Source organism: Ascidia mentula, chromosome 5 (genome assembly GCF_947561715.1).
Source record: "Ascidia mentula chromosome 5, kaAscMent1.1, whole genome shotgun sequence".
NCBI lineage: Eukaryota > Metazoa > Chordata > Ascidiacea > Phlebobranchia > Ascidiidae > Ascidia > Ascidia mentula.
This window is the reverse complement of record NC_138570.1, coordinates 8,739,832-8,764,318: the sequence shown is the minus strand read 5'-3', so window position 1 is coordinate 8,764,318 and position 24,487 is coordinate 8,739,832. Positions and strand designations below refer to the sequence as shown.

Below are 24,487 nucleotides of genomic sequence, written 5' to 3'. Positions count from 1 at the left end.
TGATGGCGACTCTGAAAGAAGAAAGTGGAGCGCATGCTTCGCTACAGCAAGAAGTACTTGTTTTTGTCTTGCATTTGCAGTAACAGGACTTGGAGAGAAGAATGAGGTAACTGATTTTTGTACATTTTTTTGTTTGCTAAATGCTGATATTTTAGGCAAGAAAAGTAAAGCTTGACAATATTATAACATTTTTCTTTCTTGAAAGCAATTATTGTCATTATTCTCAGGCTTGCGGTCATCTTTCTGCTGTTGTTTATCGGTGCTGAATGTGCGGTAGAGTTGAATGAACCGTTTGGAACTATAGAAAGTGCGAACTATCCGGACCCGTATCCGGATAATACAAACCAGACCTGGATACTAAACACAAGACCTGGTTATCAGATAATTGTTTATTTCACCGTATTTGATTTGGAAGATTCCTATGACGAGGAATTGGGAGGGGATTGCGTTTATGACTATGTCGAGGTAGGTGAGCTTCATCCTAACGTCTGAATTTCATTCCTACCTGTGTGAATAAACAGTTTTTGAGTCAAATAAAGTTGTCAAGGCACGTGTGTTTTTTTCTGCGAACTGAATAACAGACCTACTGGAAATGTTTCAACAATTTTATTTCGGTGGTTTTGGTTTGCCAATGACCCCTACTTTTAGTAAATTTATGCCACTTTCAAAAATACAGTTTTTTTTTATTTATCGTAGTAACTCACTTGTACCTATGACCAACCAAACGAAACACGTATAGCACCTAAATACTTGTTTTGTTGTTTAGTTGGAACATCTCGGCTCGCGTCACAGGTTCTGCGGAAAAGCCAATCACCGTTGGAGGGGAAATGCTCCACAAATTCGGAACAAATTCAGATCTGAAAGCAACCAGATGGTCATAAATTTTGTATCAGATTATCTGAACGAAAATCCCAGACCCATCGGGTTCAAAGCACATTTTTTTCACGATGGTAAGACTCATCACTGTATATGGTTACCAAAGATCTATTTAATTCTTATGTTTGCGTGACAGTATACTGTATATATACACGTTGAGTTGAAATAAAATTTACCCTTAAATCTTGAAGCGCATTCTTTAGTTTTATCTTAAATTAAAATTTCATAAAACTTTTTTGACATCAGCTTAAACATTTCTTTACTTGTTGCATGCCATTAGTTTGATTAGGAAATGCGGAATTTCAATAGCAGCATGGATTTACAGTGAGCATTTCCGAGCCACATATAAAAGAGTTACTAAAACACTAGTGTTAAAAAAATGGGCAATATAATATTGAAAATGCAGGTTTACATCGTACAATCCAATCCATGTAGTTGGGAAATAAGTTTTTAGGTCTGTGAACCATCCGATCCGATCAACCCCTTTGACCTACCAAAATTCATTGATCTTTTTACTGTTCCCATAAAAAGTAAAAATCTCATTGCTAATCCGCAAATGCGACAACGCAAGTAATAGTTTTTAGGAATATGCCATGAACTTTCTGAAGAGAACCCATTAGTTTTACTCCTTGCAGGAGAATCTTCTATTTAACATTATGCATTGGAACCCACAGGCGCTTCCACATATCACGGGCATTTTGCCTTACATGTTCACCTACTGTAAGCCTATGAAAGTTTCTGGCGTTAACGAAATAATTGACCATTAAGGAACAAAATAGAAATGGGAACAGAAATAATGTTTTGACGATCCTCTTTTCGACGAGGTGATAACTACCGCAACCGATGAGATTGAATTTTAATGCCCCATCCCAGACAACATCCAATCTAACAAGCATGTACTCAGATAAGGATGAGTGTGCTAAAATGTCGGACATGGTGGCAAACACGGTTGAAGACTGGGACGACTTGATCTACTGTGACCACTTCTGCGTCAACGTTCCTGGATCGTATTACTGTGGATGTCGTCATGGCTACGTTCTGCACTCCAATAAACATACATGCACAGGTTATGACCGTTGCTCTAAAATAAGCCAATAATACGTGATATAAAACGAAATAAATTTTTGTGTTAGGTGATTGTCGTAACGAGATAATACATTCCGGTCAAAATAATGGTCAAATTCAAACGCCGGAATATCCATCCAAGTATTCCAAGCTTACCGATTGTCAATGGAATATTCAGGCATAATTTCTATAAGTTGCACAATTTCACACAAAATATCTACCCATAACCTTTACAGGTCAGGGAAGGATTGAGTTTGAATTTCAACTTTAGCACAACTTTTGATATTGAGGATCATTACAACTACACTAATTGCCCCTACGACTTCCTTAAGGTTTGGTGTGTTCAAAATGATCAAAAATTAGGACTTTGGTTATATCAACAAAGCTTATTTAGTTGGTGTATGGAGATCAACAAGAAAAATTCTGTGGCTCAGTAGCACCAGCCCCTGTGATGACAAATACTAGAATTGCTCGACTTGAGTTTCATACAGATAACTCGGTGGAAAAAGCCGGGTTCCAAGTATCGTACACAACTACAAGTAAGGGTCTATATTTACCATGAAAAGTGGACATTTATGTGGCTTGAACAAATTTACTAAACGCTATCAAAGCAAGTAACCATTTTATAATAACTAGGATTTAAAAGAACATTACCCAACCACATGTATGTAGGGATAAGGTGCAACGAACACCCACGAAGTCCATCAAACGGTCAAATTCTCACCAACATCACTGAAACACGAGGTTACTATGAGTTTGAAGACGTGGTGGAGTTTAAATGCGACGACGGCTACAACCTAGTTGGAATGCAAAATATTACCTGCCAGGGCGACGGGACGTGGAATAGTAATGACCCCATTTGTCAAAGCAAGTATAACGATTAACTATTAATGAACAACCCTATTTAGGTTTCCCTTAAATAAATGTAAAAGCTACAAAATGCATTACAAATGCAATAAATAAAGTGGTTTATAGAGTTTATAGAGTTTAAATAAAACTCTTACTTTAAACTTCATACGAGAAATGTTTGTTATTGTTGGAAAGTTTTTTCCCTTGTGTAATCGGTATGAATATTTTTAGTAAAAACGTGTGACAGTCCTGTGAAGCTAACAACCATCCCTCATTCAACACTTACTGGTGTCAAGCAAAATTTTACTTACACCGACATGGTAAACGTGACATGTGATCAATGGTACGTATTCAAATCTACAAACAAACTAAATACAGCATTATGGTGCATTAGCAGAAAAAGATCTGTTTTGTCAAGCGAGAGATTTCTTGTTGGCTAAAGTTTTGTAGACCATTGTTCTAACTATACACGTCTACATTTTTCCATACATCAGCATACCTTATTACCACAGGTACGAACATTTTGGCACCGTAACATGGATTTGCAACAAAAACAGTGAATGGGTGGCAGTGGAAGATGAATCCTGGGGCGTAATTCCGAAATGTACTCCAAGTAAGATACGTTTTATTGGAGTATTTACAAGTGAAAATAAAGTAGCGCAGCACGTCAGAATGCGTGTGTTAATAAAAAAACAAGGCAAATTAAATTAAATTATAACGAAAACAACAAACCATACAAGATCTTTCAAAACCGACCAAACCTTACCATAAAAACTTTTAAATCTGGGTTTTCAAATTTGATATTTTGCATGTTATCATGTAGTTAATAATATTTAATCTGATTTTTTAATATTCAACGTTAATTCCTAAAAGTAAAAGTAATTGAAAGCAATTGACCAAGACGTTTCATGTCACCAGTCTGCGGACAGAAAGGAACCGTTAACTTGATGAAAGAAATCGCATCAGCCCAAATTTCACAAGGACGTGATGCACGACCTGGTGAATGGCCATGGATTGCCTTCATAGACATTCGTACGTTACAACTGCCATTTTGATGGCTCTGTAAAAAATTAATGTCGTTTTTATTTTGCAGTTGATAGAGGTCTAGATACAGACCACCGTTTTTGCGGAGGGTCGTTGGTGAATGAACGTTACGTTGTCACCGCCGCTCACTGTTTTAATGATTATTCCGTGTCCGGCCTTGTGGGTATGCCGGTATATCTTGGTGTACATGACAGACAAAATCCAACAGATCCTCACATACAAGTAAGTTTTCCATACAATTGGTTGTTATGCAACCAGATAAATCTCTCAATGTTTTAGAGGTTCGTTGTGGAAGAGGTTTACATCCACCAAGAATATAGTGGGAATGAAAATTCAAGAACAATGTATGACAACGATATCGCCGTGCTCAAATTAAACCAATCCGCTGATATAAATGCTTGGGTGAGCTGCGTTACCCCAAATATGAGTAACTGAATACAGATAAATAATTCTCAAAGCAAAAAGAGTTTCCTGAATGGACTTCCTTAATGTAAAACTGCAAAAATACAGGAAATACTTCCTACTTTAGAATGAACGATCCTTTGCAACACAGGTCCGTCCAATCTGCATTCCAAAAACTCTGCTGGAACAAAGTCTACCAGACTTCTCCCAGGACGATCCTAACTTTCACAAAAGAGCTTCAATTGCTGGCTGGGGCAAAACAGGTTTGTCTGTAGAAAATGCTTGAAGATGCGTGTGTCAATAAAGTTTTGAACAGGTTCATCTGAGCGCATGGCTCAAGTCCTGCAAACAACTCGTGTCCCCGTCGTAAGGAAACAAGATTGCGAAACAGATTTTGAAGAACATGATTTGTCTGTCACAAAAAACATGATCTGCGCCGGGTTCCAGTAAGTTTTTGCTTCAAAATGCAAAAAAAACTTATCAAAACCAACTACTTTAACACAGACTTGGAGGAAGAGATTCGTGTGCGGGTGACTCTGGAGGTCCGTTTTCCTTCAAATTGAAGACAACCAAGAAGTGGTTTCTAAATGGCGTTGTGTCGTTTGGAAGATATAAACGTTGCGGCGCCCAATATTCTTACGGCGTGTACACAAAGGTGGCAAATTATCTGCCATGGATCAATGCGCACATACAGGACTAATTGTTGTTAGTTTGTACATTTTGTTTTAAAATATTTGAAAATTGATTCGCGGCAGCAAATATTTTATCATGTAACGTCCTAATCTGTCTGTGGATTGCACATCCTGTATATAGATTACAATAAATTTTCGTCCCAATTCATATTAGGTTGTTTTGCACATGTCAAAAATAGCGACGTATGTGTTAAAATAGTAAAGAACGCGCTTGAAAAAGTTGCAACAACTGTCGAGAAATGTCAGGAGAGAAAAACCCAATCGATTTTTTCTGGAAGTCGATAATATAATCATATTTGTTAAGGGATGAGTGTTGCGACATTGGATCACTGACGTACTTTAATTTGGTGTTACGCAACTTTATTGCACGTGACTCTTTCAGTTTTCACAGCCTAAACGTTACAAAGAGTGCTCTTTCTGGTTTAGTTAAATGGTCTCTGTTTGGAACGCCGCTTCTGTTGTAAGGCCAGCAACCACTGGAATAGTAATGTTCCGCGATTCGGTCAACATTGTTGATCTGGAAGGTATAATAACCACGTGATCATTAACATTGTGTCGGATGATCGGAACAAAGATCCCAGACCCACCGGATGCAAAACACACTATTAAAAACATTAACAACACCGAACTTGTTTACCTGTCAAATGTATGACAGTTTGAAACAAAATTTGTTTTTAATCGATAATGGGGTTTTGGTGTACTATGATGTAAAAAAGCAGTGGTTTCCCAGGCTGAAGTACGCGTACCACCGAACATCTCACTGACGCGATGCAATATTGTAGTATAACTACGTTTATACGCGATTAGCTTGTTTATTAGAAACGCTAAGATATATTTTCGATATTGCATTCCTCAATTAAAAAATTTGTGCGGTACTTCTGTTTATGTTATGGGTTTTTAACCTAACCGGCTGGTCTGTGAAAAGCAGTAGCAATAGTATGTGTGTTGACTGAATTAAACGGATCAAACTTACGGCACGCTAGAGTTTTGCAAACAACTGGTGTACCCGTTGTAGGGTAAATAGTTTTGCGGTGTTACATGAAACTTTGTTTGAGTCTCTTTCTTTAAACGCTTTACCATAAAATCCAAGGATTCGCCACATTGTCATAATTAGCAACACAGAAGGGGGGTAAATGACTAACGTTGGAATGACTCTGGAGATTCCTTCTTTTCGAAACGGAAAAGGATTAAAAAATGGCAGCTCATGGCGTTGTGGAAATCAGCGAGTTTGTGGCGACCACAGCAACACGTACGCTGTGAATATACATGTCGCCGACTTTTTGGAATCAAACAATGCGCACAAATAGAACGTCTAAGAATGCTGTTCGTTCGTTATGTCGACTGTCAGCATCGCACTAAATTGGACTGAGTTTCACACAACAATGTTTACAATAAATAATTTATAAATGTGTAATGTAATATATATACGCCATTTTGAGAACCTAGGTTGTTGTCGTTGCCATATTTTTTTATGCATGTTTAATGATTCGCATATTGTTTTCTTGACATTTTTACTAATAGAACGCGTAGAATATTTTCCCAGAAAATAATACAGAAATAGTTTTCTGTAACTCTCGTTGATAGAATAAGTCTGTATCGAAAAGGTGAAACCTTCACCGTTTCGAAGTTTCTCGCCAGAGGCTGTTTTCGTGTTCCATGATTTTCCGTCAAAAACTTTATTCCCAAGCAATAATTAGTTCACCTGCTTTAAGCTGCTTTAATTTATTGCGTGGTATTCTATTTAAACAGGCAATGCCTCAGTATAAAAGTCAACAATTCCTGTTTATCACAGATTCCAAAACACACAGCATCGACATTTTAAACAAGGTCTTAATACGGTTTCTTCAGTCGGGTTGTAGCGGAATAAGCGCTCGTGTTTTGAGATAAGACCGCGTTGTCGGCTTATCTCAACGAGGACTTGTTTTTATCTCACATTGGCTGTAGCAGGCTATGAAACGCAGGTGAAAATGAGGTAGGTTTACTAACATAACAATGACACCTTACTGCATTACAATTCGTAAGTTTAGACACTTGCATTCTGTAAAAAAGGTCGTAGAGGTTATTCAGAAACTTTAATAACAAGTCGTGCACATGCTTGCAGGTATGCGGTCATCTTACTGCTGTTGTTTGTTGGTGCTGAATGCGCGGTAGAGTTGAATGAACCGTACGGAACTATAGAAAGTGCGAACTATCCGGACCCGTATCCGGATAATACAAACCAGACCTGGATACTAAACACAAGACCTGGTTATCAGATAGTTGTTTATTTCACCACATTTGATTTGGAAGATTCCTATGACGAAGAATTGGGAGGGGATTGTGTTTATGACTATGTCGAGGTAAGGGTACTAACCAGGAATTAAAGAAGTTGTAATACGACGCAATTTGAAATTTTAATATCGTGCTGTTCTTAAATCTCATCAAGTTTAATGCAGTCGTGAAACTTCTAAATAAGTATACAAAGAGATTACAAGAGTGGATTTGGACATGTACGTTTTGAATGATAATAGCTCACTTGTATTAAATGACCAACCCAACGAAAAACGTATAACACCTAAAGACTTGTTCTTTTGTTAAGTTGGAACATCTCGGCACGCGTCATAGGTTCTGCGGTGAAGCGGGTCATCGGTGGACGGGAAATGCACCACGAAGTTTAAACAAATTCAGATCTGAAAGCAACCAGATGGTCATAAATTTTGTATCAGATTATCTGAACGAAGATCCCAGACCATTCGGATTCCAGGCTCATTTTTATCACGACGGTGAGAAGAAAGTCGTGTTATATGAAAATAAGTGGGAATAGAAAAGCCAAAGCTAATATGCTATTAATCTTCTCAAGTAGAGTAGACGTTTAGAACATTAACTGCGTTCATCATCAGTACTATAATTGAACATGCAGTAGAGCGCCGAGGTATTTTGCACCCAATTGAAAATAAGTACTAAACTACATCCTAGTTTCCTATATCGAATGAATTTGACTTGCTGCGAAAATGGTTGTTAAAACTACAATTAATCAAATATTTGGTTAAATCTATCGGCAGTCAAATTGGGTTCAATTACATAATATTAAAAGCAACTTGGAGGGTTTGTTTTTTGGGCACCAAACTCTTATCTTTAAATATATCACATTTGTTCGCACAACGAACGTAAAACTTAACTCTTCATTTAATGCACTATCGTATTTTTGCCTGACATGTCGTGATAAATCGGATATTGTTAAATGCAACGAGAGTTTAGAGATTGTTTACCAGCAGAGTTGTGACAGTCAGCATAAAATCTTACAAGCATGTACTCAGATAAGGACGAGTGTGCTGAAATGTCGGACATGGTGGCAAACACGGTTGAAGACTGGGACGATTTGATCTACTGTGACCACTTTTGCGTCAACGTTCCTGGATCCTATTACTGCTCATGTCGTCAAGGCTACGTTCTGCACTCCAATCAACATACGTGCACAGGTTACTGATTATGCAGTGTTTCTTGTACGTATTATCAACTAAATGTGTTAAAGCATCAATCACCTGACGAAAAAATGTGTTAGGTGATTGTCGTAACGAGATGATACAATCCGATAATGGCCTAATTCAAACGCCGGAATATCCATCCAAGTATCCAAAGCTTACAAATTGTCAGTGGAACATTGAGGTGCAGTTGTTCGAAGTTTTACAATTTTCGCACAAAACTTCTATCCAACTTTTAATAGGTCAGGGAAGGATTGAGTTTGAATTTCAACTTTAGCACAACTTTTGATATTGAGGATCATTACAACTACACTGATTGCCCCTATGACTTTCTTAAGGTAATTTGTTTCAAAATACATTGAATTCTTCTTCAAGAAGGGTCATTTTAGTTGGCTTATGGAGATCAAGAAGCGAAATTCTGTGGCTCTGTAGCGCCAGCATTTGTAATGACGAACACTAGAATTGCTCGACTTGAGTTTCATACAGATAACTCGGTGGAAAAAGCCGGGTTCCAAGTATCGTACACAACCACTAGTAAGTAATTACCAGTGAACTTTAACAGCCAGCTATGCAAAGAACGTATTTTTCCTTGCGACAAAATTATACTGAAACAAAAAGAACAAAAAAACAATCCAGATTTTTAATCGAAATTCCTGTTTATCACAGATTCCAAAACACACAGCATCGACATTTTAAACAAGGTCTTAATACGGTTTCTTCAGTCGGGTTGTAGCGGAATAAGCGCTCGTGTTTTGAGATAAGACCGCGTTGTCGGCTTATCTCAACGAGGACTTGTTTTTATCTCACATTGGCTGTAGCAGGCTATGAAACGCAGATGAAAATGAGGTAGGTTTACTAACATAACAATGACACCTTACTGCATTACAATTCGTAAGTTTAGACACTTGCATTCTGCAAAAAAGGTCGTAGAGGTTATTCAGAAACTTTAATAACAAGTTGTGCACATGCTTGCAGGTATGCGGTCATCTTACTACTGTTGTTTGTTGGTGCTGAATGCGCGGTAGAGTTGAATGAACCGTACGGAACTATAGAAAGTGCGAACTATCCGGACCCGTATCCGGATAATACAAACCAGACCTGGATATTAAACACAAGACCTGGTTATCAGATAGTTGTTTATTTCACCACATTTGATTTGGAAGATTCCTATGACGAAGAATTGGGAGGGGATTGTGTTTATGACTATGTCGAGGTAAGGGTACTAACCTGGAATTAAAGAAGTTTGGTCATACGACGCAATTTGAAATTTTAATATCGTGCTGTTCTTAAATCTTATCAAGTTTAATACAGTCGTGAAACTTCTAAAAAGTATACAAAGGGATTACAAGAGTGGATTTGGACATGTACGTTTTGAATGATAATAGCTCACTTGTATTAAATGACCAACCCAACGAAAAACGTATAGCACCTAAAGACTTGTTCTTTTGTTAAGTTGGAACATCTCGGCACGCGTCATAGGTTCTGCGGTGAAGCGGGTCATCGGTGGACGGGAAATGCACCACGAAGTTTAAACAAATTCAGATCTGATGGCAACCAGATGGTCATAAATTTTGTATCAGATTATCTGAACGAAGATCCCAGACCATTCGGATTCCAGGCTCACTTTTATCACGACGGTGAGAAGAAAGTCATGTTATATGAAAATAAGTGGGAATAGAAAAGCCAAAGCTAATATGCTATTAATCTTCTCAAGTAGAGTAGACGTTTAGAACATTAACTGCGTTCATCATCAGTACTATAATTGAACATGCAGTAGAGCGCCGAGGTATTTTGCACCCAATTGAAAATAAGTGCTAAACTACATCCTAGTTTCCTATATCGAATTAATTTGACTTGCTGCGAAAATGGTTGTTAAAACTACAATTAATCAAATATTTGGTTAAATCTATCGGCAGTCAAATTGGGTTCAATTACATAATATTAAAAGCAACTTGGAGGGTTTGTTTTTTGGGCACCAAACTCTTATCTTTAAATATATCACATTTTTTGCACAACGAACGTAAAACTTAACTCTTCATTTAATGCACTATCGTATTTTTGCCTGACGTGTCGTGATAAATCGGATATTGTTAAATGCAACGAGAGTTTAGAGATTGTTTACCAGCAGGGTTGTGACAGACAGCATAAAATCTAACAAGCATGTACTCAGATAAGGACGAGTGTGCTGAAATGTCGGACATGGTGGCAAACACGGTTGAAGACTGGGACGACTTGATCTACTGTGACCACTTTTGCGTCAACGTTCCTGGATCGTATTACTGTGGATGTCGTCATGGCTACGTTCTGTACTCCAATCAACATACGTGCACAGGTTACTGATTATGCAGTGTTTCTTGTACATATTATCAACTAAATGTGTTAAAGCATCAATCACCTGACGAAAAAATGTGTTAGGTGATTGTCGTAACGAGATGATACAATCCGATAATGGCCTAATTCAAACGCCGGAATATCCATCCAAGTATCCAAAGCTTACAAATTGTCAGTGGAACATTGAGGTGTAGTTGTTCGAAGTTTTACAATTTTCGCACAAAACTTCTATCCAACTTTTAATAGGTCAGGGAAGGATTGAGTTTGAATTTCAACTTTAGCACAACTTTTGATATTGAGGATCATTACAACTACACTGATTGCCCCTATGACTTTCTTAAGGTAATTTGTTTCAAAATACATTAAATTCTTCTTCAAGAAGGGTCATTTTAGTTGGCTTATGGAGATCAACAAGAAAAATTGTGTGGCTCTGTAGCGCCAGCATTTGTAATGACGAACACTAGAATTGCTCGACTTGAGTTTCATACAGATAACTCGGTGGAAAAAGCCGGGTTCCAAGTATCGTACACAACCACTAGTAAGTAACTATCAGTTAACTTTAACAGCCAGCTATGCAAAGAACGTATATTTCCTTGCGACAAAATTATACTGAAACAAAAAGAACAAAAAAACAATCCAGATGACGTAATTTACTTTTGACAGGGGTCAGGTGCAACGAACACCCAAGTCCATCGAACGGTCAAATTCTTAGCAACATCACTGAAACACGAGGTTATTATGAGTTTGAAGACGTGGTGAAGTTTAAATGCGACGATGGCTACAACCTTGTTGGAATGCAACATATTACCTGCCAGAGTGATGGGAACTGGAATGGTGGTGCGCCCATTTGTCAAAGTAAGTATAATTATTAACTTTGGCAATGCAGCAGTTTCGAAATGAGGGTAGTTATTTGTATAGCAAAGCCATTGTTTCAAAACTCTGTGCTGCAATAAAAATTAGTACATTGTGTGACTATTCCGTGTGTTTTGTTTTTTTAGTGAAAACATGTGCAGATCCAGTGCATCTAAATGTTCCATACTCGTCGCTTAACGGCACCAGCGACAGTTACGTATACACCCAAGTGGTATGGGTGTCATGCAACAAGTGGTACGTCTCTTATTTTATTGGTATTAGCACAAATGTTCTGTACGGTTACCATCCAGTGATTTTCTTCACTGAGGTTTAAGCAGTAAAGTTATTTCTTCTATATTACCGCAGGTACGCATTAGTTTCTGGCACTGAAAGGTGGGTTTGCAACAAGAACAGTGAATGGGTTGCAGAGGAAAGTGGATCCCAAGGCGTAATTCCAGAATGCAAACCAGGTAAGATCCAGTCCTTTTTATTTAAAGCGTATTCATACCAACATGAAATTAAAATTAAACATTTGGTAACGTTAGTGCTTATGTCTTCGTCGCATGGCAACCGCTGGACAATTCATGTCGGCTACGTTATAACGTACAACAAACGTATTGTGGAGCACCCAGAGCGCATTCTGCAGCTCCCTTGTCAAAAATTATAGAAAACATCTTGGAATATTGTATTGCACATTAAAGACGAACAATATAGTTTAGCGCTATTAAAAATATGATTTACAGTTTGCGGTGTGAAGAACATCGCGCAAAGACCGATCTTAAGTCAACATATCAGTGGTGGTCTTGATGCGAAACCACACGAATGGCCTTGGATGGCTTTCATCAACATTGGATTGCGGCCCAACGTCATCGCTCGATCAGATGCATGCGGAGGCTTCCTGATCGGTCCCGAGTGAGTCACAAAATTTAAAAATTAAGACATCAATTCTATATCTGTGTTACTTTTATCCAGTCACGTCTTGACTGCAGCTCACTGCATCACCAAGAAGAACACGGCAACTCTACAGCCATTGAACCGAGTTTTTGTTTGGTTGGGCGTACACAACCGTAAAAAGGATTACGGACCAAACACTAGAGCAAGGTATTATTTTTTTTCTCTGTCCAAATAACGCGTGTGTACTGTTTTCTTCCACAACCACAGGAAAACATAAACGTTATTACGTTTTAAGCAACCACGTGGACTTTTTCCAATTTGTTTCCACCCAGGTCCTTCCCGGTTATTGAAATTTTAAAGCATCCTGATTACAATAATATAGGCTGGGATAACGACCTTGCGCTTTTGCGATTGGCCACTACTGTTGTCATGGACGACGATGTGCGTCCCATTTGCCTTCCTCTGCCTGACTCAGACGCGGTAAGAATTTTCAGACAAACTTATACGCACAGAAAATGTGCGTCCCTAATATTTGTTGGTTGTTGGAAAGACTTCACCACGCGGTATGAAGCCTTCTTAAAGCTTTTACACATATCTTACTTTTTGCTTTACTAGATGGATTTCGGAAATGGTCTCGTTGCCGGTTGGGGAGAAACAGAAAAACAGTTTGGAGGATCTGCAGTATTAAAATTCACCGAGCTCCCGATCGTCAACCACGCTGCGTGTTGGCAAAATTTTCTCGAAACAGTGAGAAATTACAACCGAGAAATACCAACTCACCTTCGTCTCACGGAGAACATGTTTTGCGCCGGAGCGTCGTAAGGAAGAACCTTCATAGTTTCGCTTTGGGTTAGGGTTAAACTTTGGACATTAACAATGTATCTTGGAGTTCAACGTCAATAAGAGATTGTATGATGTTCTCCGATAGTCTGTTTTCGGCGTTAAACGCCAGCTTAACTTACAATATTATTCATGATCAATGCAAAATTTACTTTTCTCTTTAACCGATTTTTAAAACGAACTACTGCATTTAAAACTAGTTGTGTCTTCACATGCACTGTGCATATATAGGAACTTCTATGCACTTTATGTATCTTCTATACAATAAAACTAACTAGGCCTTGGAACGATTTCAAACTGTGATAACACTACATAATTAAAATTGTGGGTTGTTGGTGATTCACTGAAAACAGTGTTTCAATTCAATTATGCACAGCCTCACTTTTTTGCATGCTAGACTTGGGTCTCAGAAAAACACCTGCACCGGCGACGCAGGGGGTCCGTTCATGATTCAAACGCCTGACGACAAGTTCAGAGCGTACGGAATCGTTTCTTGGGGAATTTCCCTCGTTGAATGCGGAGAATCTCTCTCCTACACAGTGTTCACCGATTTGCATTCCAGAAATGTTCAATGGATCAAGGAGCAGATTTTGTGATTTCAATCCAAGCGTTAATTGATTGTGTGTGCTCAGTGTGTGACTTTAATTTTTGGGCAATAAGTCTGTTGTCTTATTAAACAATAATTCAAAAGTTGGTTTCAACTGGATAGTGAACTCTAAATAAAAATAAGAAAAGTGCAGGCCGCCCGTGTTGGTTGATAAAAATGCTTAAGTTTAGACATGGCTAAAAGTTCTCAGATATAAAAGCTTAAATGTAAAACAGCATGAATGGCTGAGTAAAACTTTTAAATCAATCTTTCAGACAGCTCTTTTAAAGATGTTTTTATTTTTTGTCAGAAAAATATATTTCGCCCTGAAAAGGGCATCATCAGTTTCTGCAAAGTGTACAAAACAGCGTAAAATAACGAAGTAGAAGTCTGCCACATAAAGGAAAGTACCTTGATAAAAATTAAAAAAATTAAAAAAAATTAAAAATTAAAAATTAAAAATTAGATAATGCAAATAAAAACCTGGATATGTAAGAAAAGAACTAGTAACTGACTGCCAGTATAATCCCAACAAAAAATATGTCGCCCAAAACCTGACAAAACTCGCGAGCAAGTCCAACATCTGAATGTACACGTCACACGATATACGACGCCAAAAAATGCAACGAACCGTAAAGAGGAAAAAACACTACAAAGAAGGGAACACGAGGTTCGAACTTTTGAGCCTTTAGGCGGACAATGATTGTTGGCAGTGCCACACAATCGTGACGACATAAAACGCTACAGCAAAACACGAAGAGCAATTGAAAACAAACAAGGTACATTGCAAATATACTATTTGCATACAGGTGTGATCATACTCTGCACGTTGATCTGTGCCCGTGTCCTATGCAACCACATATCCTCATATATATCCAAATTCTCTGCAGACGGTTTGTGCACGAATGTCACACTGTAACAGCGTGATAATGAGGGTTTCTGGTGGAAAAGATGAGTATGCTTTGTTTTGAAGTGGTTGCCTAATGCTGTGGCGTCATTATCCGGTATAGGCATTGAAACTTATTCCACGTGGATCTGTGCATATTCCATCGTGTGGAGAAGCGGTTTTTTGTCTGACCAACGTACTGAGCCCCACATTCTTTACATGACGCCACGTAAATACCGAAGTCGCGACAGGTTAGCCGCTGATGTAACTTGATTGTACCTGTGGGGGTGCACAGAACGTCGGATGTTTCTACCATTGACTCGTGTTGGCCATAGTGGCCACACAAAGCGCAATGACCACACGGAGCAGATTGGCCACTCTCTGAATGTTTTGTTTGATGCGCTATGTTTCTGTATTTACACAGTTGCTGTGAAATAGTTTGCCCTCTTCTATAAACAATAGTTGCATTGTTCTGTAGATGCATTTCCTTGGGCGACAGTCTTAGAATGTTTGGGAAAACCGTGGCCCAAATGAGTTTGCGCGACTTCGTTGCCTTGTCCACCGTTTTTTCACAGAAAAATCTGGATTTCCATTTACTGGCTGTGGCTAAGACATCTCGAGTCATCTTGGCGGGGAAGCCTGATTTGTTTGCTTTGTCGTGTAGCGACTTTAATGCATCTATGTAGTCCTCGTCATGTTCATTTAACCGGCGCATACGTATAGCTTCTGAGAAGACGATGGATTAAATACGTGCACTGGATGATGTGAACGTCCATTTAAGAAGCACCGATCAAGGGCAGTAGGTTTTATGTAGTTCGTGGTTTTAAAACCTGCCAGTGATGCCGGATCAGATACATGGCACAAATCAAGGAATTCCACACAGGAAGGTTGTTTAGCAGTAGTGGCCTGTCGGAAAGTTAGCTGTAACCCAGCTAGTGCAAAACACTGAGCCAATTTATGTCGTATGGCAGTAGTAGTTGTAGCACCAAACGATACCCAAACAATATCCTCAATAAATCGCCTAAAAATTTGGGCCTTTGCAATTTCAGTGGCTGCTCCGCAGACTATGTAATGTACAGCAATGTTGGCTATAGATACAGAGTTGTTTTCACCAGTTACGATGCCTTCTTTCTGTCTGTAAAAGTGGTCTGCATTACGCAGTAAGGCATTGTTTATGCAAAACATTGATAATTCAATTAGGGTATTTCTTGCCTGTGTGTGGAAGTTAGAGTGTCCTTTCAATGCCGCTTTCAATGATTGAGATATAATGGGCCTGGGGAGATTCGGATACAAAGCTTTCACATCACCCGCTACAATGTACAGTTCGTGGTGCCGTGAAGTAATGTTGATGTGTTGGGCATTGGATTGCTTCCAGTGATGGAGCTCCTCAAGATATTGCTTACTGTCTCTGCAATATTCATTGATGGTCGCCTTGCAATAGAGCACACTAACTGGATTCAGGATGCTTTCAAGAAACGCAGTAATTCTTGAGGTTATGGTGTTACTGGAAGCCTGGACTAGTCTTACCGGTATATCTTCAATTTTGCAGTGTAGCAATTCCTCGGGGCTAAGTTTATGTGTCTTGAATAGGGGATAGGTGTATCCAGGGTCACTACACGAAAAGAACTTTGCTGTGGAGCCGGAGACATGTCGATAGACCGCCCCGTGGTGTTTAATTCCAGCCGTATTGAAAAGCATTTTATCGCTCAGTGCCCCAAGCTTGTGTAGCTTGATGAGTAGGTCATCGCAGGTGTGTTTTATAGCCTTTATACGCTCGCCTACATTAGCAGGAGTCAGCGTCAACATGTCGAATTGAATCGACATTACGGTGATGTAGTCTTGGAAATTGAGTACGATAATTTTGCCATCTTTATCTGCTCTGCATATAGTTATTTTATTTTCCCTGGTCAGTTTAACTAATTTGTGCAAGCTCTCCCTGAGGTGTAGGTTGTTATGTTTAACAAATAGACTCCTGGCAGCTCTTTCCATGTTGCGAACCTTTGCGAATACCAAACTTGCATAAGTTTGAACCTCTTCACTTAGTTCACTTTTTTCAGGTCGGTTTAGCTTGGGTATCTTAAGTTTTATAGGAATTGTGTCTTCCATTTCCCCATCGTCTTCGTACAAACTTTGCCACTCCACTCGCCGGATATGTCTGATGACATTAACCCATTCAGTGTGTTGTGTGGTTTCGTTCCACTTCGGCGTAGGGTTTTTATTTTTTGTCAGAAAAATATATTTCGCCCTGAAAAGGCATACAGCATGAATGGCATACAAACATTCATTTTCTCTCACATGGATAGTCAATTACATGTAATTGCATGTACACATTACTTGCATGTAATGTGAAAAGCATTTTTTATAAATTTTTACCTGAATGGATGTAAGCCAGATGATTTCATTTCCGATTTAATTGATAAGTCAATGATAAGGTTGATAATGTCACTGTCACCATCAATAAGCTTCAAAATGTGAAAATCAGGAAGTTTACAAATGAGAATGTCAATTGGAATTCCTGGTAGAGCATTCTGCCAAATCTAAACACAGCAGCAGGTTGGACAGCTTGTTTGTTTATTAACATTAATTTTTTTTACTTAAAACCCAGTTTGTCGGTACAGTATATGTGTAGTTTAGGACGCATATTGGTATTTCTATGAATCACAATGGAAATTCATGCATCACCAAGCAAAGCAGTGACGCATTTAAATTAAATTTACGGTTGAATGAGCACACATGTGCGTGCTGTTGTCATGACGAATTTTAGGGTGTTTGGGGCAGTTTTAGTGGGGTTTTAACAAGAACCAGTCTTTTACTTATAACTTTGGCTACAGTTCGATGGGAAAGACAATTCTAACACCATTCCTTACGCAAACACCTTTCCAACGATACCAAACTTGTCTTCTCATTCGCGGGGGCTATGTTTACCGGACGAATGTTGTTCAGAACGTTTGATTAATTTGTTTCCATACAAGTTACAAAGCAAAACAACAACAAAGTTCATAAATAGCCTATAAACTTACTTTGGCCTTGTGGTAAAGAACTTTAATCAAGTTCATGTGAGCTCCTTTGTAAGCTCCACGACTTGAGCAATGCTTTGGCAGCTCCCGTGCATGTTGAGGATGTTGTTTGTGCCGAAGCTTACGATGACAGCTTCGACATCCTCAACAATGGGAGTGTTGGATAACTCAACGAACGCGTGGTTGATCCTTTCTTCGGGCATACTCAGAGCCGCAACGTCTAAACAAAAGTCATTGCTTGGTTTAACTCTATATACGGAGATACAAACAGCCTGGCGTTGCTGTCCGAGAGGAACAGCATCCGATTCCAAACACTCTTCTCCGGAATCCTCCACTTTGTCTGTTTGCCAGAGATACCCGTTTCATATATCTCGACTGTAAAACGATCCAACGTCAGCAACCGCAACAATTTATCAACAACAGATTAAGCATATCACATACCTTTCTCTGGCTGCAGACTATCTTAAAACCATTAAACATGCAAGAAGACTTTCAAAACTTTTTCGAAAACTTGCAAAGAATATTGCGAAAAAAAAGGTTGATTAACTCAGATTGGAAAACTTGCCGCACGACTTTGAGCCTTTTCACCTCCCATCAGATGCGCGGCCACTCGAGCCAGCGGGTAATGAGGCCGATCACTCACGTTGCCGACATCGCTGGCATCCTTGCTGAGTGAAAGGTGCAAGCAAAAAAGTACGTGCCTCAAAAACAACTTTGCTACAAACAAGTTATATAAATATTTTTGTAAAAAATAAAATATTTTTATGCATATTAATAAAATATTTTTATGCATATTAATAAAATCAATTGTGAGAGTTGGAGATTTTTGAAAAAGTTACAAGTAAAAGAGTGATTTTTTTATGACGGTCATAATTAATATTCGGTCGGTAAACATATTTCCCCCACGAACGAGAAGACAAGTTTTTGATTTGTCAACTGGAAAAAAAGTTTTGTCGACTAGCGTCTCTAACCTCTATATATGTAAACATCAATGATATGCGGCAATTCTCAACAGCATTTACCGAAAGGCGATACGATTTCTACAGGCGTCACACATGAACAAACATGATTTTGTGTTAATTACCTTTTTTGACCATTGTATCAGTATGCTGTTTAGTATACTATACTATGATTAGACGCAACATGTATGCGCTCTCCAAGAAACACGTACCGAATTACCCGAATTACCGCTGATGAAAATAGCTGAAACTGGATGAAGAAGTTTAAAGAAAACCGAAATTTAACGTATTTTGCAACAAGATAAACAATTGGTTTAAGCCACTGATCTCTATGAATTGGTGCAGGCCATCTCTATGTTTATAGTTGTTTTTCGTATGGCCGTGAGAGTCAGCAGTTGCCTCAACGTGTCGTTGTGGCTCACGATAAGCCATAAAGATATCACGTGAATTATGAATCTGACAATCTTCTGGTGAAAAACAACAAATATACACCTTTTGTTTAAAAAAGATTGTATTTTTTGACGTTTCACGCTTTCACCTGTACGTACAACTATCAGGCTTCTTCAGACAATAAAACAAACACAGTAGCGAACCCACGGGCAAAGAAATTAAGCGACGAAAAAGAACAACAGGGGCGCAACAGCTAAAACTCAGTGGGACATAAATCAATGGACAACAGCAATCACGGGTCAAACGGCCAAACATGAGAAACAAAAGTCACGAATGGTTACGGGCGAAATTGCGGAACACGGGCGAAAGTACTTTTCCATCGTTTCGATTTAAAACATTAGGTAGCGAATTAATATAATAATTTTCCACAACCAACCGTTTTGCCAAAAGAATTTCTTGTTTTAATACTTTTGCTTCCTTTCAATTGATACGGTGGTCGGTGTCAAGCATGTGGGCACATAGGGAAGATTTATTGGATTCCATATTGCGTATGGCTGCTTTGTGTTTTTTAATATGGGACGTTAAATTGCGTTCAGTCTGGCCAATATACACAGTGTTACAATCAAGACAAGGTATTAAGTAAACTACACCGGTGATTTGAAGTATGGAAATACGGTCTTTAGGTTTGGGAAACATGTTTTCTAAAGTGCATACCGCTTTCATGGCACTTTTACCCCGATGGCGTTGAGTATTCTTGATATCCGCTCAGAAACTCCCTGAATATGGCATGGAAGTGAATGCTGTGTAAGTTTGTGTGGGTTTGTTGTGTGTGTGGGGTGTGAGATTTAGGTTGGTGGGAAATTTGTTTAGTTTTAGGGCGTTCCGATCGTGTTTGCGTTCAACCCTCCGAATGTGTGGATCGGCAGTATGTGTAATCGTTCTGTTATATAAGGTTCTGGTCACAGTGAGTTTTTGATGTTTCGGATGGTGTGAGGTGTATTGTAAGTAGCGGTTAGTGTGTGTAGGCTAGTAAAAAATAAAGGTGGTAAGTTTCCGGTCCGGTTTTGCAGTGACGTTTACGTCCAAAATTGACAGACTATGGTCGTGTTGTGTTTCCCGGGTGAACTTGATAGAAGGTTCGATGTTGTTTATGTGATTATGAAACCCTGCGACCTCGTCTTTTGCTATGATGACGTACGTGTCATTGACATAGCGGAGCCAAAGTCGCGGGGGTGTTTTGAAGGAAGCAGGAGCGGTTTGCTCAATCTGTTTCATTGTATTGTTGGCCAGAACCGGTGAAATGGGAGAGCCCATGCATGGGGGGCCAAAAATTTGTTGGTAAATGTCGTGTTTATATGTGAAAACAGTCGAGTCTAAACACAACTGTAATGCCTCTTTGATGTGTGGTAACTTAAGATTGGTGCGTTCATGTAGTGTTGTGTCTTGTTGTAGTTTGTCCAAGGATATTTTGTGCGCAACATCTGTCGGAATTGACGTAAACAGGCCAACGATATCAAACAATACTTGACACTCATGCAAAAGTAATTTATATTCAGAAATCATTTTAACAAACTCACCAGAATTTTTTACAGTGAAGTCAGTATTATTAACTAAAGGCAATAAAATTTGGCTGATGAACTTATATAGCTGGCACATCGCCGAGTTAACAAAAAGAAACAATCGGTCGTAATGGAATACCTTCCTTGTGGATTTTGGGTAACCCGTAGAACTTTGGGAGCACACCGTCGCTGCTATGTAGTCTTCGATAATCCGGTTGGGATATGCAGTCTTCTGTCCGTAATTTCCACACAAATTTGTTCAGTTTCGTCTCAAGTTTGGTACAAGGTGATTTGGCAAGTTTCTTGTAGGTTTCGTTGTTCACCCTGATCCGCCTGGAAGCCCAAGTTGGTGAGTTAAAATCGCAAAACGGTATTCCCACTAATACCATACCTGTGTTCACAATAACGTTTGATGTAATTTACGCAAATGCAAGATAAAAACGAAATGTCATTTTATTTACGCTAATAGATAGTTAGATATCAAGGTAGTTGTGAAATGAGGTTTTTGTTCTTCTAGCTTTATGCACACACAAATTTCAGTATTTTGATTTTGACCATTTATTCGTGCAAATAAAAATTTAAACATTTAGCTGTATGTTTGTGTATGTTTTACCTAAAATACGCTTGTTCATGGACGCCTTTTTGACATTTAACACCTACAATGACAGAGTACGCTGACAACGCATTCTTTTGTTTGGGGATTTAGTTTGCACAAAGTGGTGAATCTACTAAAAGTGGAGACTGTTTTTACATTAACAAAGCTATTTTAGTTGGTGTATGGAGATCAACAAGGAAAATTCTGTGGCTCTGTAGCACTAGACCCTGTGATGACAAACACTAGAATTGCTAGAATTGAGTTTCATACAGATAACTCGGTGGAAAAAGCCGGGTTCCAAGTATCGTACACAACTACAAGTAAGGGTCTATATTTACCATGAAAAGTGGACATTTATGTGGCTTGAACAAATTTACTAAACGCTATCAAAGCAAGTAACCATAAAATTTATAATAACTAGGATTTAAAAAGAACATTACCCAATGCGACGACGGCTACAACCTTGTTGGAATGCAAAATATTACCTGCCAGGGCGACGGGACGTGGAATAGTAATGACCCCATTCGTCAAAGCAAGTATAACGATTAACTATTAATGAACAACCCTATTTAGGTTTCCCTTAAATAAATGTAAAAGCTACGAAATGCATTACAAATGCAATAAATAAAGTGGTTTATAGAGTTTATAGAGTTTAAATAAAACTCTTACTTTAAACTTCATACGAAAAATGTTTGTTATTGTTTGAACGTTTTTTCACTTGTGTAATCGGTATAAATATTTTTAGTAAAAACGTGTGACAGTCCTGTGAAGCTAACAACCATCCCTCATTCAACACTTACTGGTGTCAAGCAAAATTATACTTACACCGATATGGTAAACGTGACATGTGATCAATGGTACGTATTCAATTACACATGCAAACTGGTTTGTAAATACAGCATTACTGATGCATCAAAAGTAAAAGATCTGTTTTGTCAAGCGAGAGATTTCTTGTCGGCCAAAGTTTTGTAGACCATACAATTGGTTGTTATGCAACCAGATAAATCTCTCAATGTTTTAGAGGTTTGTTGTGGAAGAGGCTTACATTCACCCAGAATATAGAGGAAATTATGAAACTACAAAAACAATGTATGACAACGATATCGCCGTGCTCAAATTAAACCAATCCGCTGATATAAATGCTTGGGTGAGCTGCGTTACCCCAAATATGAGTAACCGAATACAGATAAATAATTCTCAAGCAAAAAGAGTTTCCTGAATGGACTTCCTTAACGTAAAACTGCAAAAATACCGGAAATACTTCCTAGTTTAGAATGAACGATCCTTTGCAACACAGGTCCGTCCAATCTGCATTCCAAAAACTCTGCTAGAACAAAGTCTACCAGACTTCTCCCAGGACGATCCTAACTTTCACAAAAGAGCTTCAATTGCTGGCTGGGGCAAAACAGGTTTGTCTGTAGAAATTCCTTGAAGATGCGTGTGTCAATAAAGTTTTGAACAGGTTCATCTGAGCGCACCGCTCGAGTCCTACAAACAACTCGTGTCCCCGTCGTAAGGAAACAAGACTGCGAAGCAGATTTTGAAGAACATATTTTGTCTGTCACAAAAAACATGATCTGCGCCGGGTTTCCGTGAGTTTTTACTTTAAAATTGCAAAAAAAATATTAAAACCAACTACTTTAACACAGACTTGGAGGAAGAGATTCGTGTGCGGGTGACTCTGGAGGTCCGTTTTCCTTCAAATTGAAGACAACCAAGAAGTGGTTTCTAAATGGCGTTGTGTCGTTTGGAAGATTTAAACGTTGCGGCGTCCAATACTCTTACGGCGTGTACACAAAGGTGGGAAATTATCTGCCCTGGATCAATGCGCACATACAGGACTAATTGTTGTTAGTTTGTACATTTTGTTTTGAAATATTTGAAAATTGATTCGTGACAGCAAATATTTTGTCATGTAACGTCCTAATCTGTCAGTGAATTGCACATCCTGTATATAGATTACAATAAATTTTCGGCCCAATTTATATTACATTGTTTTGCACATGTCAAAAATAGCGACGTATGTGTTAAAATAGTAAAGAACGCGCTTGAAAAAGTTGCAACAACTTTCGAGAAACGTCGGGAGAGAAAAACCCAATCGATTTTTTCTGGAAGTCGAGAATATCATCACATTTGTTGAGGGATGAGTGTTGCGACATTGGATCACTGACGTACTTTAATTTGGTGTTGCGCAACTTTATTGCACGTGACTCTCAGTTTTCACAGCCTAAACGTTACACGGAGTGCTCTTTCTGGTTTAGTTAAATGGTCTCTGTTTGGAACGCCGCTTCTGTTGTAAGGTCAGCAACCCCTGGAATAGTCAAGTTCCGCGAGTCGGTCAACATTGTTGATCTGGAAGGTAATAACCACGTGATCATTAACATTGTGTCGGACGATCGGAATAAAGATCCCAGACCCACCGGATGCAAAACACACTATTAAAAAAATTAACAACACCGAACTTGTTTACCTGTCAAATGTATGACAGATTGAAACAAAATTTGTTTTTAATCGCTTTGATGTACTATGATGTAAAAAAGCAGTGGTTTCCCAGGTTGAAGTACGCGTACCACCGAACATATCACTGACGCGATGCCACATTGTAGTATAACTATGTTCATTCGCGATTGGCTTGTTTGTTAGAAACGCTAAGATATATTTTCGATATTACATTCCTCAATAGAAAATATGAGCGGTAGTTTTGTTTATGTTTTGGGTTTTTAACCTAACCGGCTGGTCTGTGAAAAGCAGTAGCAATAGTATGTGTGTTGACTGAATTGAACGGATCAAAATTACGGCACGCTAGAGTTTTGCAAACAACTGGTGTACCCGTTGTAGGGTAAATAGTTTTAAATATTTTTCAAATGGGTGTTGCGGTGTTACATGAAACTTTGTTTGCGTCTCTTTCTTTAAACGCTTTACCATAAAAATCCAAGAATTCGCCACATTGTCATAATTAGCAACACAGAATGGGGAAAATGACTAACGTTGGAATGACTCTGGAGATTCCTTCTTTTCGAAACGGAAAAGGATTAAAAAATGGCATCTCATGGCGTTGTGGAAATCAGCGAGTTTGTGGCGACCACAGCAACACGTACGCTGTGAATATACATGTCGCCGACTTTTTGGAATCAAACAATGCGCACAGACAGAACGTCTATGAATGCTGTTCGTTCGTTATGTCGACTG

At 38.7% G+C, this 24,487-nt stretch overlaps 3 protein-coding genes across 3 annotated transcripts; all 3 read left to right on the top strand.

The window, feature by feature from the left end:
* The first annotated feature begins 101 nt into the window (after positions 1-101).
* On the top strand, positions 102-4,936 carry LOC145902845 (mannan-binding lectin serine protease 2-like). The gene is made up of 16 exons (XM_082990941.1): positions 102-106; positions 228-465; positions 767-950; positions 1,781-1,942; positions 2,010-2,119; positions 2,178-2,273; positions 2,336-2,480; positions 2,614-2,787; positions 3,022-3,133; positions 3,303-3,403; positions 3,709-3,822; positions 3,884-4,056; positions 4,114-4,236; positions 4,388-4,499; positions 4,553-4,682; positions 4,741-4,936. The coding sequence occupies exons 1-16, from the start codon at positions 102-104 to the stop codon at positions 4,934-4,936; spliced, it is 2,175 nt and encodes a 724-aa protein (XP_082847067.1).
* A 1,959-nt stretch (positions 4,937-6,895) lies between these two features.
* Positions 6,896-8,931, top strand: LOC145902844 (mannan-binding lectin serine protease 1-like). Its single transcript, XM_082990940.1, has 7 exons — positions 6,896-6,900; positions 7,030-7,267; positions 7,507-7,690; positions 8,225-8,386; positions 8,470-8,573; positions 8,632-8,727; positions 8,779-8,931. The coding sequence occupies exons 1-7, from the start codon at positions 6,896-6,898 to the stop codon at positions 8,929-8,931; spliced, it is 942 nt and encodes a 313-aa protein (XP_082847066.1).
* Positions 8,932-9,211: 280 nt separating this feature from the next.
* Positions 9,212-13,902, top strand: LOC145902843 (mannan-binding lectin serine protease 2-like). The gene is made up of 15 exons (XM_082990938.1): positions 9,212-9,235; positions 9,365-9,602; positions 9,843-10,026; positions 10,560-10,721; positions 10,805-10,908; positions 10,967-11,062; positions 11,114-11,258; positions 11,384-11,575; positions 11,719-11,827; positions 11,939-12,042; positions 12,316-12,484; positions 12,545-12,673; positions 12,799-12,946; positions 13,082-13,213; positions 13,717-13,902. Exons 1-15 carry the CDS (start codon positions 9,231-9,233, stop codon positions 13,900-13,902), a joined length of 2,103 nt encoding a protein of 700 aa, XP_082847064.1. The 5' UTR covers positions 9,212-9,230.
* The last annotated feature ends 10,585 nt before the right edge of the window (positions 13,903-24,487 follow it).

Excerpts from the sequence above, each read along its gene's own strand:
- LOC145902844 (XM_082990940.1), top strand. Across the intron at positions 7,268-7,506 it reads GTGTTTATGACTATGTCGAG|TTGGAACATCTCGGCACGCG; the intron begins GTAAGGGTACTA and ends TCTTTTGTTAAG. Across the intron at positions 7,691-8,224 it reads GGCTCATTTTTATCACGACG|ATAAGGACGAGTGTGCTGAA; the intron begins GTGAGAAGAAAG and ends GCATGTACTCAG.
- LOC145902845 (XM_082990941.1), top strand. Across the intron at positions 2,274-2,335 it reads GCCCCTACGACTTCCTTAAG|TTGGTGTATGGAGATCAACA; the intron begins GTTTGGTGTGTT and ends AAGCTTATTTAG. Across the intron at positions 3,404-3,708 it reads AATTCCGAAATGTACTCCAA|TCTGCGGACAGAAAGGAACC; the intron begins GTAAGATACGTT and ends TCATGTCACCAG.
- LOC145902843 (XM_082990938.1), top strand. Across the intron at positions 10,909-10,966 it reads ATTGTCAGTGGAACATTGAG|GTCAGGGAAGGATTGAGTTT; the intron begins GTGTAGTTGTTC and ends AACTTTTAATAG. Across the intron at positions 11,063-11,113 it reads GCCCCTATGACTTTCTTAAG|TTGGCTTATGGAGATCAACA; the intron begins GTAATTTGTTTC and ends GGGTCATTTTAG.